Source organism: Schistocerca nitens, chromosome 5 (genome assembly GCF_023898315.1).
Source record: "Schistocerca nitens isolate TAMUIC-IGC-003100 chromosome 5, iqSchNite1.1, whole genome shotgun sequence".
Classification (NCBI taxonomy): Eukaryota; Metazoa; Arthropoda; class Insecta; order Orthoptera; family Acrididae; genus Schistocerca; species Schistocerca nitens.
Window position 1 is genome coordinate 511,036,362 of NC_064618.1, and position 13,351 is coordinate 511,049,712.

At 33.1% G+C, this 13,351-nt stretch overlaps 1 protein-coding gene across 1 annotated transcript in view; it reads right to left on the reverse strand.

Annotated features, from left to right (window-relative positions):
* The window catches only part of LOC126260960 (uncharacterized), a 473,264-nt gene that overhangs the window by 187,021 nt on the left and 272,892 nt on the right, over positions 1–13,351 (reverse strand). The window contains exons 20-22 of the mRNA XM_049958484.1: positions 11,401–11,451; positions 8,852–8,974; positions 7,583–7,893 (exon numbers count right to left, since the gene is read on the reverse strand). Coding sequence (XP_049814441.1) covers positions 7,583–7,893; positions 8,852–8,974; positions 11,401–11,451 — 485 coding nt within the window. The remainder of the gene's footprint in view (positions 1–7,582; positions 7,894–8,851; positions 8,975–11,400; positions 11,452–13,351) is intronic.

Here is a 13,351-nt window from a genome sequence, read left to right on the forward strand (position 1 = left end):
TGTATTCTATCCAACCACGGTTCACGCAAAATGAGATATACAGTATAATTCTTTTCAGATTCTGTATGGACAAATGATTGACATTTACACAATCTGTCCATTGAAGGAACCTCCAGAAATTGCTCATTCTCATCATTAATTAGTCCTTCTTATCAACTTACCAAAAGTAACACAGTTAGATAATTTGGAGTTACAGAGTAACCTGGAAAATAATGACAATGATATTATATGCCTTCTGGAATAAATATTTTTTTTACAAATTGCATCTGTATAATGCCAAATGGAAAGTCTAAAGTCTGTCCTTAACAAGACTGAGAAGACCTGGAAAACAGATAAAGTAAGGACAAATACTGAAACTAATGATGACATTACATATCCAGTCTTACAGTAGCATGTTACTCACTTTCTGCAAGGACAGATTGATTTTTATATTATTTTTACCAAACTTGTATCATTTGCCATGTTTGGTGACAATGATGATGATGACAGCCATGTAGTATGCATACATTCTCAAAAACACTTGTAAAAGCATTATAAATAAAAATTGCATTGCCAAGTTAAGAGTGATAATAAAACATTTAAATTAGCTTCGGCATTAGAGCATCGTAAATTGTTTAAAAATTACAAAATTGTTAAAAGCTGGACACAAAAGTTAACAGGCGATTTCTTTACAAACTGTTTTACTGTTTCAGAAAATATTAAAGAATTTAAATTTCTATATTATAACGAATAATAACAGGATTGCAAATTAAATTATAGTGTCTAGGAATGAAAATCATAATTCTGCAACTGTCCTTCCATGTTGAATTCATTACATTGATGGTATTATCCATATGACTTAAAATTTAAACAGTAGAATTTGAATTGTGCTGTTGTTAAAATTAATAATTGATCCCAGAGAACATTATATTGTACTATAAGTTGTACTCTACAGAAAAATGACAAACTGAAAGTAAAAAATTGAATACTTTGTGCCTCTCCCTAATGTTACAGCTATGTTTGTCTTCCTTTAGTTTTCTCTCACTGCTGTAGCACACCATCTTGGTATCTCTGTGTTTTCCTTTGCTGAGTGTTGTAGACAGAAATGGTTATAGCATTCCTATTCAATGCTTTGTTCACATTTACATTATACAGTTTTGAGTTTGTTACCTATATTCCACAGAGAAAGCTTTTGACAATGTTGACTGGAGTGTTCTCTTTCAAATTCTGAAGGTGTCAGGGGTCAAATGCAGGGAGCGAAAGACTATTCACAATTTGTACAGAAACCAGATGGCAGTTATAAGAGTCGAGGGGAATGAAAGGGAAGCACTGGTTGAGAAGGGAGTGAGACAGAGTTGTAACCTATCACTGATGTCATTCAATCTATTCATTGAATAAGCAGTAAAGGAAGCAACACAAAAAGTAGGAATTAAAATCCATGGAAAAGCAATAAAAACTTTGAGGTTTGCCGATGACATTGTAATTCTGCCAGAGACAGCAAAGGACCTGGAAGAGCAGTTAAACGGAATGGACAGTGTCTTGAAATGAGGGTATAAGATGAACATCAACAGAAGCAAAATGAGGATAATGGAATGTAGTCTTAAGCAAATCAGGTGACGCTGAGGGAATTACATTAGGAAATGATACACTTAAAGTAGTAGATGAATTTTGCTATTTGGGGAGCAAAATAACTGATGATGGTTGAAGCAGGGACAATATAAAATGTAGACTAGCAATGGCAAGAAAAGCGTTTCTGAAGAAAAGAAATTTGCTAATATCAGGTATAGATTTAAGTGTCAGGAAGTCTTTTCTCAAAGTATTTGTATGGAGTGTAGCCATGTATGGATGTGAAACATGGACAATAAATAGTTTAGACAAGAAAAGAATAGAAGTTTTCCAGATGTGGAGCTACAGAAGAATGTAGAAGATTAGGTGGATAGATCATGTAACTGAATAGGAGGTACTGAATAGAACTGGGGAGAAGAGGAATTTGTGCCGCAACTTGTCTAGAAGAAGGGATCGGTTGGTAGGACATGTTCCAAGGCATCAAGGGATCACCAATTTAGTATTGGAGGGCAGTGTGGAGCGTAAAAATCGTAGAGGGAACCCAAAAGATGTGTACACTAAGCAGATTCAGAAGGATGTAGGGTGCAGTAGTTACTTGGAAATGAAGAAGTTTGCACAGGATAGAGTAGCATAGGGAGCTTGCATCAAACCAGTCTCTGGACTGAAGATCACAACAACAATAACATGCCATATACAGATTAAGTTACAATGAAACAATGGAAAATTGGATATGGAATAACAACAATTTGAAATGTGATAGGTCACTACTCATCACAAAGAGGAGGTGATGAGTGGCAGATAGCACCTGGAAGGAAACTGTTGAATATTATTGAGAATCAGACAGTCCTATAGCTTCTTCAGATGTAGAAACATGTTCATAAGGGCACAACTCATACATGGCCACAGTCATCTCCAGGTGCTGAAGCCTCAGCACATGGAGATGATAGTGCCCATTTGTATGTGTGTTATGTTTTTCTATATCTGAACAAGGATTTGGTCCAATAACTTAATAACATCCAACAGTCTACTTTTAAGAGCTTGTTTGTCACACACTGCTTGCTCTTTTTGGTGAGTATCAATCCATCACATTCCTTATTGTTAAGTAACAAACATGTTTTTAAACCAGCACATCTGTTGTAAATGTAGGTTAATAATTCAATAAAATATATTTGCTTCATTTGTTAAAAGTGAATACAGATTTTTTTCTCTTGCTCCAACTGTAGTGGTTTCATAAGTGGACTCTTTTTTGCCACTGAATGATTTGCATGTGGACTGTATATTAATCACACAAACAGTCCAAGTTGTTATTAACAGTTTCACACAAGAACAAGCTGTCCTTTATTCAGAAATGTGTTCAACAAATTTATAAACATATGAATTCATATATGAAGCTCTGAAATTCTGCTTCTGTGGTGATTAATACTGTCCCAGTCCCCCCTACTGCATATATAGAAGAAAGATTGTATTTCAAATAACTGTAATCTCATTTTCCAGTTTCTTGATTGCCAGTACTTCATGTAGTTCTGCTTTGGTGCAAGATGCACAAATAGACAAAACCTCTGTGTGTAATGAAAACAGAAACCATCAACCAAGAAAGTGTAAGACTAATCAAGAGTGTCTAAGAGATTAGGCCCATCTCTGTGCTGAGTCCCCACTATCAATCCTGCAGCAGCCCCCCATGGTGTGACAGGCATATTGTCTGATCTGCAGTCAACAACTGCTACGGGAATTGGAGACCTAATATATCACAGTTCACGTGCAGAATTAGAGCTCGCTACCGGTTTGGATAATTATAGGTTTTCTAGACTTTAAGAGGGACAATACTATTGAATTCACAATGTTTTATGCTAACACTGAAGTAATTTGACACTTTACAGAGATGAGTATAAACAGGATGAGTCTTTGACTGTGCTGTAGTTTTCCCCAACTATGCCCTCAATGAATGAATGAAATTTTCATGTATGACTATGACTAATGCTGGGTTGTACACAGTCTTGAGACCAATGGAGCAGATGAGCCCTAACATCATACTGGTCTACTTGAGTAGGTAAAGAACATGTAATAGCTGCTTCCAGTCTCTCTGCTAAACTGGATCTTCGAAACGTTTAGTGATACTGATATAGATAGAATTCAGCTACTATTATTATGTGACAAGTATGGTAAAAATCTTGTTAACTTATTTCAGTGAGTAAGCAAGTAACATATTTATTAAATGTTACAATTATGTAATGACAAACTGATTTTTTATTTCACTTGGCAGTCTGATTCTTTTCACTGCAGGGCACTATACATGATGTGACAGTATTAGAAAATGTACAAGAGCAACAGGAAAGTCTACATCTGAAGACTGTAATTCATGGAGAAGTCGGGAGAAGATATTTATCCATGAAAAAGTGTAAAATAGTGGTGATGACAGTATTATTACATGTGGTACTTTTGGAAATATGTATCTACTAAAAATAGAACTGCCCAAATGTAAATAATTCATTAGTCCAATAAAAAAGTATATATATTCCATACTATAAAAATTGTCCAATGCTGAATAGTATGTATATCTGTCAAAACAACTGTCCAAACATTTTCTCTTATCACCTAAAAAGAAGCTGATTTTTCTGTTAATCGTACCCATCTCATCTTCATTTGATTTGTTGGTAGAACGACTGTTCATATAAAATGACATATCTGTCACATTCTGTGCCCTATGATTTTGGAAGATGCAGTGCAGTCTATATCAGTTAATGAAATTTGTTGTTATGAAATAAAAGAGTATACAGTGATGATGGATAAAATGAAAACAGTCTACACTGAATCCTCCATGAAACTTCATCCATATTGATAAACAAAATTAATACAAAACTGTAATAAGGAGTTTTAAAGAAGGTTGAAGATTGAAAGCAGTTGTGTGTGTGATGATCTCACATCTGCCATTATATCAGAAGAATGCACAAATGTAGAAAGCCTTTATTTTATGTGAGTTTATTCTAATTAACAGTAAGTCCTCAGTATCCTTAAAATTCTTATTTCATTCTGATCAGAAAGTTTTCCTTGTATTCTGATTTAAGATTCAATATGAATGTTATTCAGCTGTACTTAAGAGCAGAATAAACAGCCTCATAGATTAAAACTGCCATGTGTATTTATTTACTGACTAGTATAGAATATTTTGTAGAAATAACATTGTTAAAAGATTTGAAAATTGGGAGCTGTAACACAGGAATTTCAAAAGAGATACAAAATGTTTGCTATCTTTTGTAAGATAGTAGTAGTTCACAAAGTTGGACAGCGAATATAATTTGACAAGCAAAATACAAAAAATGTACGTATACCATAGCTGCATAAAGACCTTTTCTTACCAACATACACATTTTTGTAAAGGCAGAGAAAATAAGAGAATTATCAATATTGGAAATATGTACAGTAAACCATGGAATTTTATGATTAATGACATATACTGGGATAATGATATGCAATATGCATTTATGCTGTTTTTGGGTTTGTTGACATTTAATACCAGTCTTTTATGGCTTGTGTCACTTTTTTAAATATATGAATTATAATATCTTGATGTAATATGTTCATTTGGAAATAAAACTTTCTCTACCGCATAGCAAAATACATGCATTCTAAAAGCACTGCTTTAAATAATGAGATATTGTCATACATTGTGTAGTTGTCAACTTTTTATAAATGGCAAATTTCCATTATTTTCTAATTGACGTTCCTTGCATATAATACGAAAAAAAGTATTAGAAGTGCCATCACACAACTTTCATACATAAATAATAACTTCATCAAATATAATTCAAAACTTGGTTTACTTGAGATTATACAGATACAGTGTAAAAATTTTATTTTGTTTCCCATGCTTACCACTACCTTTCCTCTTTACAGCATGCACATCTCATGCCTGCTAAGAGTTTTTTATGCTCATTATACGTGGAATACTTACAAACTTTTACTGCATGCATATAAGATTATGTTTTGTAAAACATAAACTATTAACATGCAACTGACTTTCTTGAAGTACTACTGGTTTGAAAGGAAATGTTTCAAATGGTAAATGGAAAATTAAGCTATGGCTTCCTTTTATAAACTGTATTAAGAGGCATATGGAAGTAAGATTGAAAACAAACTCACCCCAACAGTTTTTTTTAGACAAAAGGTGATAACTGAGTATTTCTATGTTATGAGTACAATCCTTTGGGAGCCATAAATAAAGGAAAAAATGTAGAAAAGAACCCTAGAAAAAATATGTTGCAAGTTTGTTCATACAACCCAACCCCAGGAATAATTGAGGAATATTACATAACATGGAATGAAAATATGATATAAATTCATTTATTTGTAAAATTGGTTCTGTCTTAACAGTTAATAGTGATGCATAAATGCAACAGTATAACTCAGTCTTTATTGCAGAAATATCTTAATAATGTCGTTAATTTCTGTGTAGCACATAGCATAAAATACAATAGACTTACAGTGACTCTTACACTGAGGAATAAAATGGCACCAAAAAATGATATGGATTGCTTAGAAACCTACACAGAAAGTCACGGACATTTTTTCCTTGCTTTGTTTCTTAAATAGCTTTTATGTTTCTGCACAGATACAAAAATAAATCTATAACGCTGCAGTTATTGTTGGCTATTTTTTACAGTTTATTTCGTTTTCGAAACCATCAAATGCCTGTATTTTATGAGAACTATTTGAGTTGCGATACATAGAAAACGCATCCTCATATCAAAATTGATACAAACTCTTCACTGAAACCTCTTATTTTTCATCGTGGACAGTTACTTTCCACCTTAAATATGGTACAGGTCAAAAAAGAGATGCTTAGCATTATGAAATAAAATGGTTGAAATAAACAGATATATTAGGAAAATACATTGTATTAAGCTTCTCAATAATCACAGTTTCGTGCTTCGTTACACATGCTGCTATATGCTAAATGATTCTCAATTTACTTTTAATGGCAGTAACATTACAAGTTGCTTAGCTCAAGATTTATGGACATTAACACAAACATTTCAGTGCTACTGTACTTCACTACAACTGGACAAACTAAAAGAACTCTCTTGCCACAGTTAAGAAACATACAAGCAAACAAAAAAGAGTCTCATACCATACACGTCAATGGGAAATACTGGAACTGTTCATGGGTATAGCCCTCAAACAACACATGAAATTATTATTTCAGAGCAGCATTGACTCTGTGACTCTTTTTTTTTAAACAGATAACCTCTGACAATAATAAAATTCAGAATATTGATAAAGCTCAGAATTATTCTACTGATTGTGGATTATATCCATGAACCTTGAGCAATGTTATGTAAAATATGCAGCAATGACTCTATAAAAAAATATGCAATGATAGATGAAAATATGCATATCATGTATGATTCCATCTTTTGGGTAACAGCAAAAATTTAATAGACATGGTGATAAAATAACAGCAAAAGTTCTTATGGTGATAATAATATACAATGTTCATCTCTATCTTGAATTTAAAGTCCTGGAATATCAAAGAAACAGATGTTTGTCCGCCTTAAAATAATGTGATTGATACTCCAATATTATACTTGAATACTCAGAGATGTTATGTGTGATGTAGATGATGATGTTCATATAGGAACAAATTGATGAATTAACTCAGGTATTTAATCTCTATATAATTCACAGTTCATAGAGATCATACAATACAAGGCTTTTTGCAATAATTCACTATAAATAATTATTCAAAACTGGGTATCACTTTTACTTTTCTCCATCAAATTATTCTGTGAATTACTGCTTAAGGCCTTTAAGTTTAAGGAGTCTCACGTTGCTTAACATGATGTTTTGCTTAGTATGAATAAACTGCTAATAAATTATAGCTTTTTGGTTATATGAAGTTACTCCTTGATGTTATGTGATGGCCATGTTTCACTATGACCATGATTGATGCTGACCACTTATTAGAACCAGGTCTCTCACAACCATATTTTCATGCACCATCCTACCACCACCAGACATAATTTCCACTTTCATCTATAATTTTTTTCCCTTTTTTTACTTTTTCAGACTTATCTGACAGAGGAATACTTTTGCTTGATGGCTTTGCACTGGCAGCAAAAGGCTTGTCCTTTACATTGGCACCACTTCGATCTTTGCTGGTAGGTTGATTTGTGGGCTTGCTTGTTGGGTTTGTCAACTTGTTGGGAGTAAACTTTTTGTTCACTGGCGTCGGAGTTGCCTTGGCTATCCTCGAGCCTTGCTTGACCTTAGTTGGGCAGCACTGATAGGGCTCATAGGAAGGGTTGGGGACCACGCTTTTCCCTCCAAGTCCAATGTAGAAACAGCCATCGCCTGCAGCAAATTAAGTAAACAATGTGTCAGTGTTTCACTTCCCCATTATTAATCATATTTAAACTTTTTATGACCCCACATTTGCAGTCATGTAATGTTTCACAGTAAAACCATTTTAAACAGAAAGTATTGTACTGCAATAAATGTACTGTCAGTTAATTTTTAATTGCTCTTGCGTAAGTCTCGAAACATTTATTGAGATGTTAGTGAATGCAAAAAAATTCTAGAAAATAACTATGCTGTATTTTCATTGAAATACAGTTCAGAAACATACTGTGACTGCAAAGTAAATGGAGGTGAAATTTAAAAAAATATATATGACAAAATAGTTAATTTCCATTGACCAATTATGTTTCATTTAACCTGCTGCAGACGTGAACTGTTAGAAATTATAGTGTGACATGCATTTTAAGAGCTGAGTGGAAATGCATGCAGGTTGATTGAAAAAAAATTAGTACCACTCCGTTGTGAAGGTAAAAACTTTTTTTCAGTATCATGATTTCTTCAGTGATGTACAGCCCATTTTTATGAAGCACAAAAATAATAAAATGAAAGCACATTCATTGGTTTAGTAGAGAGCATGTGTGCACAGTGTGACAACAATTTTTGGGAGCAAAATCTTTGTACAACGGCAGTTGTTCTGTGAAGTAAAATTCAAATGAAGAATGTAGCAGCAGAGAACCTAGTTGTATTACTGAGAAACACACAAGTAGTAGTTTCAAAACTGGAATATAATGGAAGTACAAGAAAAATAAGAAAAAAGAGAAAACAAGTCTGCAAACTGTGTCAAAACCTCAACTGAACTGAACACAGGGAGTAGAAATGTTCCACAAAGTAAAGTGAGAGAATAAACTTGAAACATGTTTCACTTGCATACTTTGTACATTCCTGACAGACAAGAAAATAGTTTTCCTCCTATATTTACATGTAATGAAACATTAAACATCACATTATTTACCTTTAACAACAATTCTCCTATCATTTACATCACTGTCATCATCATCATCATCATCATCATCATCATCATCATCATCATCATCCTCATCATCATCCTCATCATCATCATCACCACCATCATTGCCTGTATTAAATTAGTTATAAGCAAAACCATGCATTAGCATAAAGAAAATAGTATATCAGATGATACAGTTTCTAAAAAATGTTGAAATAAACAGCTTAATTGTTACACATCATGCACCATTCACATTATTGAGTTTTAGACTGGTGTAATAAATAAAACTTGAAGCATTAAACAATGGTAAAAGACATGGAAATTGACCTTTTTCACCAAACAAAGCAGTACACATTAATAGTAACACACAGAAATTACAAAAAAAGCACTTCAGTTCACTGAATCATATGTCAGTTCCTCAGTAGTTAAAGATAAAAAAGAAAATGTGAGATGTAAGAGCAGAAAAGTGATGTTAAATGATTAAATTCAAAATCCCAAAATAAGCTATGTTAGTTTGACAGCAAGCAACAGATGGTGGTCTGTTACTTCTCAATATCTATAGGTTGGCTGTCTTTTGACTGAAATCCCTCAAGCCCATAATGCGAGTGAGGTGTCCTCGACCTTACTGTTTTACCATGTCTCCCATTTTTTCATGTTTCATCTACTATGATTCTCAGAAAGATGTTCCCATGCCCTCTCCCTCATCTCCTCCTGTTTTCACGAAGAGGGCAGATAACTTTTCATTTCTGTGTGTCACTATTAACCTGACACTGTTTCATGTTTGATAATTAAGATCATTTAATTTGTCTTCTTTATGGATTTTGTAATTTGTGAGCATTGTTGCTTTCTGTTTGATGCAAGCCCAGGAAAAATTAAATACTGATTCCAGAATGCTCACACAAGGCAAAGAAGGGTGAAATTCAGAGAACCTAAAATATTTAATTGATATGAGCTGTTTATTTTCATTCATTACATAAACATATAATTAAAATAGCAGACATACCAAGTAAAATGACTTAACAAAACTCTGACACCACTTCAGTGTTCAATGCTGAAGTCACATTGCAGGTATAAACAATAAATTAAAGTTGGACTGTTTGTGAATGAACATAGAGGAAGACAGGCAGAATCAACTATTACACCACTGTTATCAAAACTGATACCAGAGTTCTGCTAGGTGAGGAACAACACTTCACATGGCTGACATATAACACAAATTATGTTGATCAATTATATTCTACAGATACAATTACTCCAGAAATCAAAGACACATATCTTACACCTACATGCACTAGAATAAATCAGTTCATTGCCTGGTTTTCAGAAAAATTGCACACTCTACTGTATGTATAAAAAACATTTAGTTTTACCTACCATTGATGCCATTAAAATCTGTCTCAAACTCATCTACGAAAGGAGAGTTTTGCTGAACACATACTTTTGTCCCTTCTGATACTACATACATCACACTAGCAGTATATTCTACATAAAGCACATTTTATTGATTATATCATCAGACACTAATGTCTTTCAAATATCACTCTGAAGTGACACCTCTGATGTGAAATTGTATGAAAGCTGCCTCACTAATTTCCAAATTTAAGAGACCTCTTGAGCTTAAGTTTATTTTTCCCCCTGGAGTTTAACCTTCTGTCAATAATTAAATTAGTACGCACTGACCTGAAAGCGGCCAGACATTTACTTCTAATATTGGTGTATACTCCTATTAGATCTTTTTCCACCTGTGCAGAAAAGTGCAAATCTCACATTTTGCACAATGGTTTAGTGTATTCAATTTTTCTTTATATATATTATGTTCTCATCAATATTTCAAGTTAAGAGCTGAGATACAAAAATAGATTGTGCAATCATTCAATCCAGAAAATATTAGATTATTTGCAAATACCAACAGACTGTTTAAATCCTTCAAAGAAAATGATTCTATGCACATTAAGAAAATATACCAAATTGAGTAAATTTTTAACAAGTATGTTTTGAAACAGTTATTTTGATTAAGTACTCTTTTACAGCACATGGGATTCCTAAATACTGACATTCATTAATGCCAGTAAATGTGATGTATGGTATTAAGTAAAGACAATGACTCAAATATTCCCATAGGTCACTTAAATGTAACATAGTTTTCAGAATGATGAGTGATTAAGATATCTGATTATACTACTTTTACAAATGAGACATCTTGTCACGTTACTTAATGCTCTGCTTCATTATCACTAAGTGTAGCACCTACTGCATTAGATTGTGTTAGTTTTTCAAATCATTATCTACAAATATATACATGTATTCCCTATAAGTTAATGAGAACAGAATAGCCAAAAATGCTATTTCATCAGTAAGTTAAAACCTTAGATGACTAACTTTAGAACAATTCACAACAGTAATACAACTATAAAAAATTGCAATTCTAAATATTTGTGAATGAAATGCATAAAGTGAGTAACACGTTAAAGTAAAAATACAACAAAAACTGTAAACGAAGCAAATTCTCAAAGGAACTCATGTAATACAAAAGGAATATTTCTAATTGTCCTTACTTTTCTGTTCAACTAGCCAATGCAGAACCTTATCTTCATTCTTAAGATTACCTAGAATGAGAAGAAAGCTGTTAATACACCAGAATTAATTAATCACTTCATTTTTAAATAATCACAATATTGAATATGTTTAATGGTGGTCATTACATCATCTGTGATTAAGACTTCATTTTTTCTGAATATGGAACCTGTTAATTTTGAGCACAACAACAAAATGATCAATTCATTTGATGCTGTAGTAAAATATTTTGTGGTGCATAATAAACCACAAAATGTTTTGTGCTTGCACATGTTTGTAGTGGAAATCCAAAAATCCTTGATTTTAATCATTCTGATGTTGTAACTTCATTCATGCTTGATATTTAACAAAATCACAAAGAAATAATTTTTTAAAGGAACACGCCCTCATTTGACTCTTTTACTGTTTCTTCCAGTACAACCCAGATTTTGGCCTTTTATGCCATTTTCAAGTATTTTGTTTTATACCTTTAACATATGTTGCAGGACACTTAATATGCTGTCAGGCTCAAAGTTGGCCATAAAATACGAAAAAAATAAATAACATGCAACAACTACAAATTAAATGCAGAACAATTTCAGTTGGATGAGATATGAAGGAATTGGAAGTCTGATGTGTAGTAAATAACCCAAGCAGAGTCTGAATTTACAGATATTAATTAAAGCCAAGAATTGGCAAGGAACCATTGTAAACGAATCACAGTGGAAGATGGCACTGAACTGAGAATGCTGTAAGTAACAGCAAAGTGTTTTACAACTAAGTGACCTTAAACTTTAATGTCATGCAATTTTTAGCTTAATAAAAATTCTATGAATCTTTTGTTCTGAGGAACATAGGAAAAGATTACTCTTGTAATAGAAAGCAATGACTACAGAGTTTATCTCACTTTGATAAATCACCAGGGAACACTAAATGGAGCTTAAAATAATACAGCACCGGTCGAAACACAAAGAACCCTGATGTAATTCTTCACCCTGTTTAATACTTTGCCTGGGCATTTAATAAACTGCCAGTTACGTTTAAGCCAAAGAATGAAACAAAGGTAATTTACATATTCTGATATTTACAAGATACAGAGACATTGTTGCTGTAACACTTTTAGCCGAGTTTTGGAGCTCAGTTGTGTCAGAGTGTCACTTTCACTAAAATGGAGGCTGCATATGATGACTGTGAGTGTCCATATCACATCTTATAAAATACCAAGTCATTTTTTACATTTCCAGGGAAAAGTATTAAATTAAAATTTAACACCTTATCAAAAAGTTCTTGGCATTTTATATATTGCCTAGGCAGTTGAAGCAATGCATTGGTTTGACAATCTGCTGGAGACTTATATGGTTCATAACCCAAGTAACTACAACCTATTTTTGTAAAGCTTGGTGGATGAGGCTATAAGGGAAAATTCTATAAAACATTAAATTCAGCACTAGAATCTAATTCTTCCCTGATATAGTTAACAGTCATTTTCTTTATTATTTTCGCTGTGCCCAAAAACTTTTTCTCTTGGTCACAGATTCTGAGTAACTTTTTTTCCTGAACCAACTGCAAACTTTTTCTTTGCCTCTTTTGCTCCTCCTTCTCCTCAGCATTACCAACTTAACTTCAGGTGAGAAACACACATTCATTGCATTACCCAACAATTGTCTGATATGCCTAAACACATTGGCTTTAAGGTTTTCATCAAAAGCAATAATCTGTCACTATTCACACCTGTAATGTACCTGATGAAGGTTTTTTCTCTTAAATCACAGATTATAAGCCTGTCTGTTTATTACACAATTTGTCTAGTGAGTGAGAGTAGCTCTATTTTTTCTAACAGCTTTTGTCTCCTTAACACAGAAACCAAATAGTTTTCTGTCTGTACATCTAAGAACCTTTCCCCATTGTTCCTGTTTCGGTGAATAATAAGTGGGACTAGCTAAATTTGTTCAG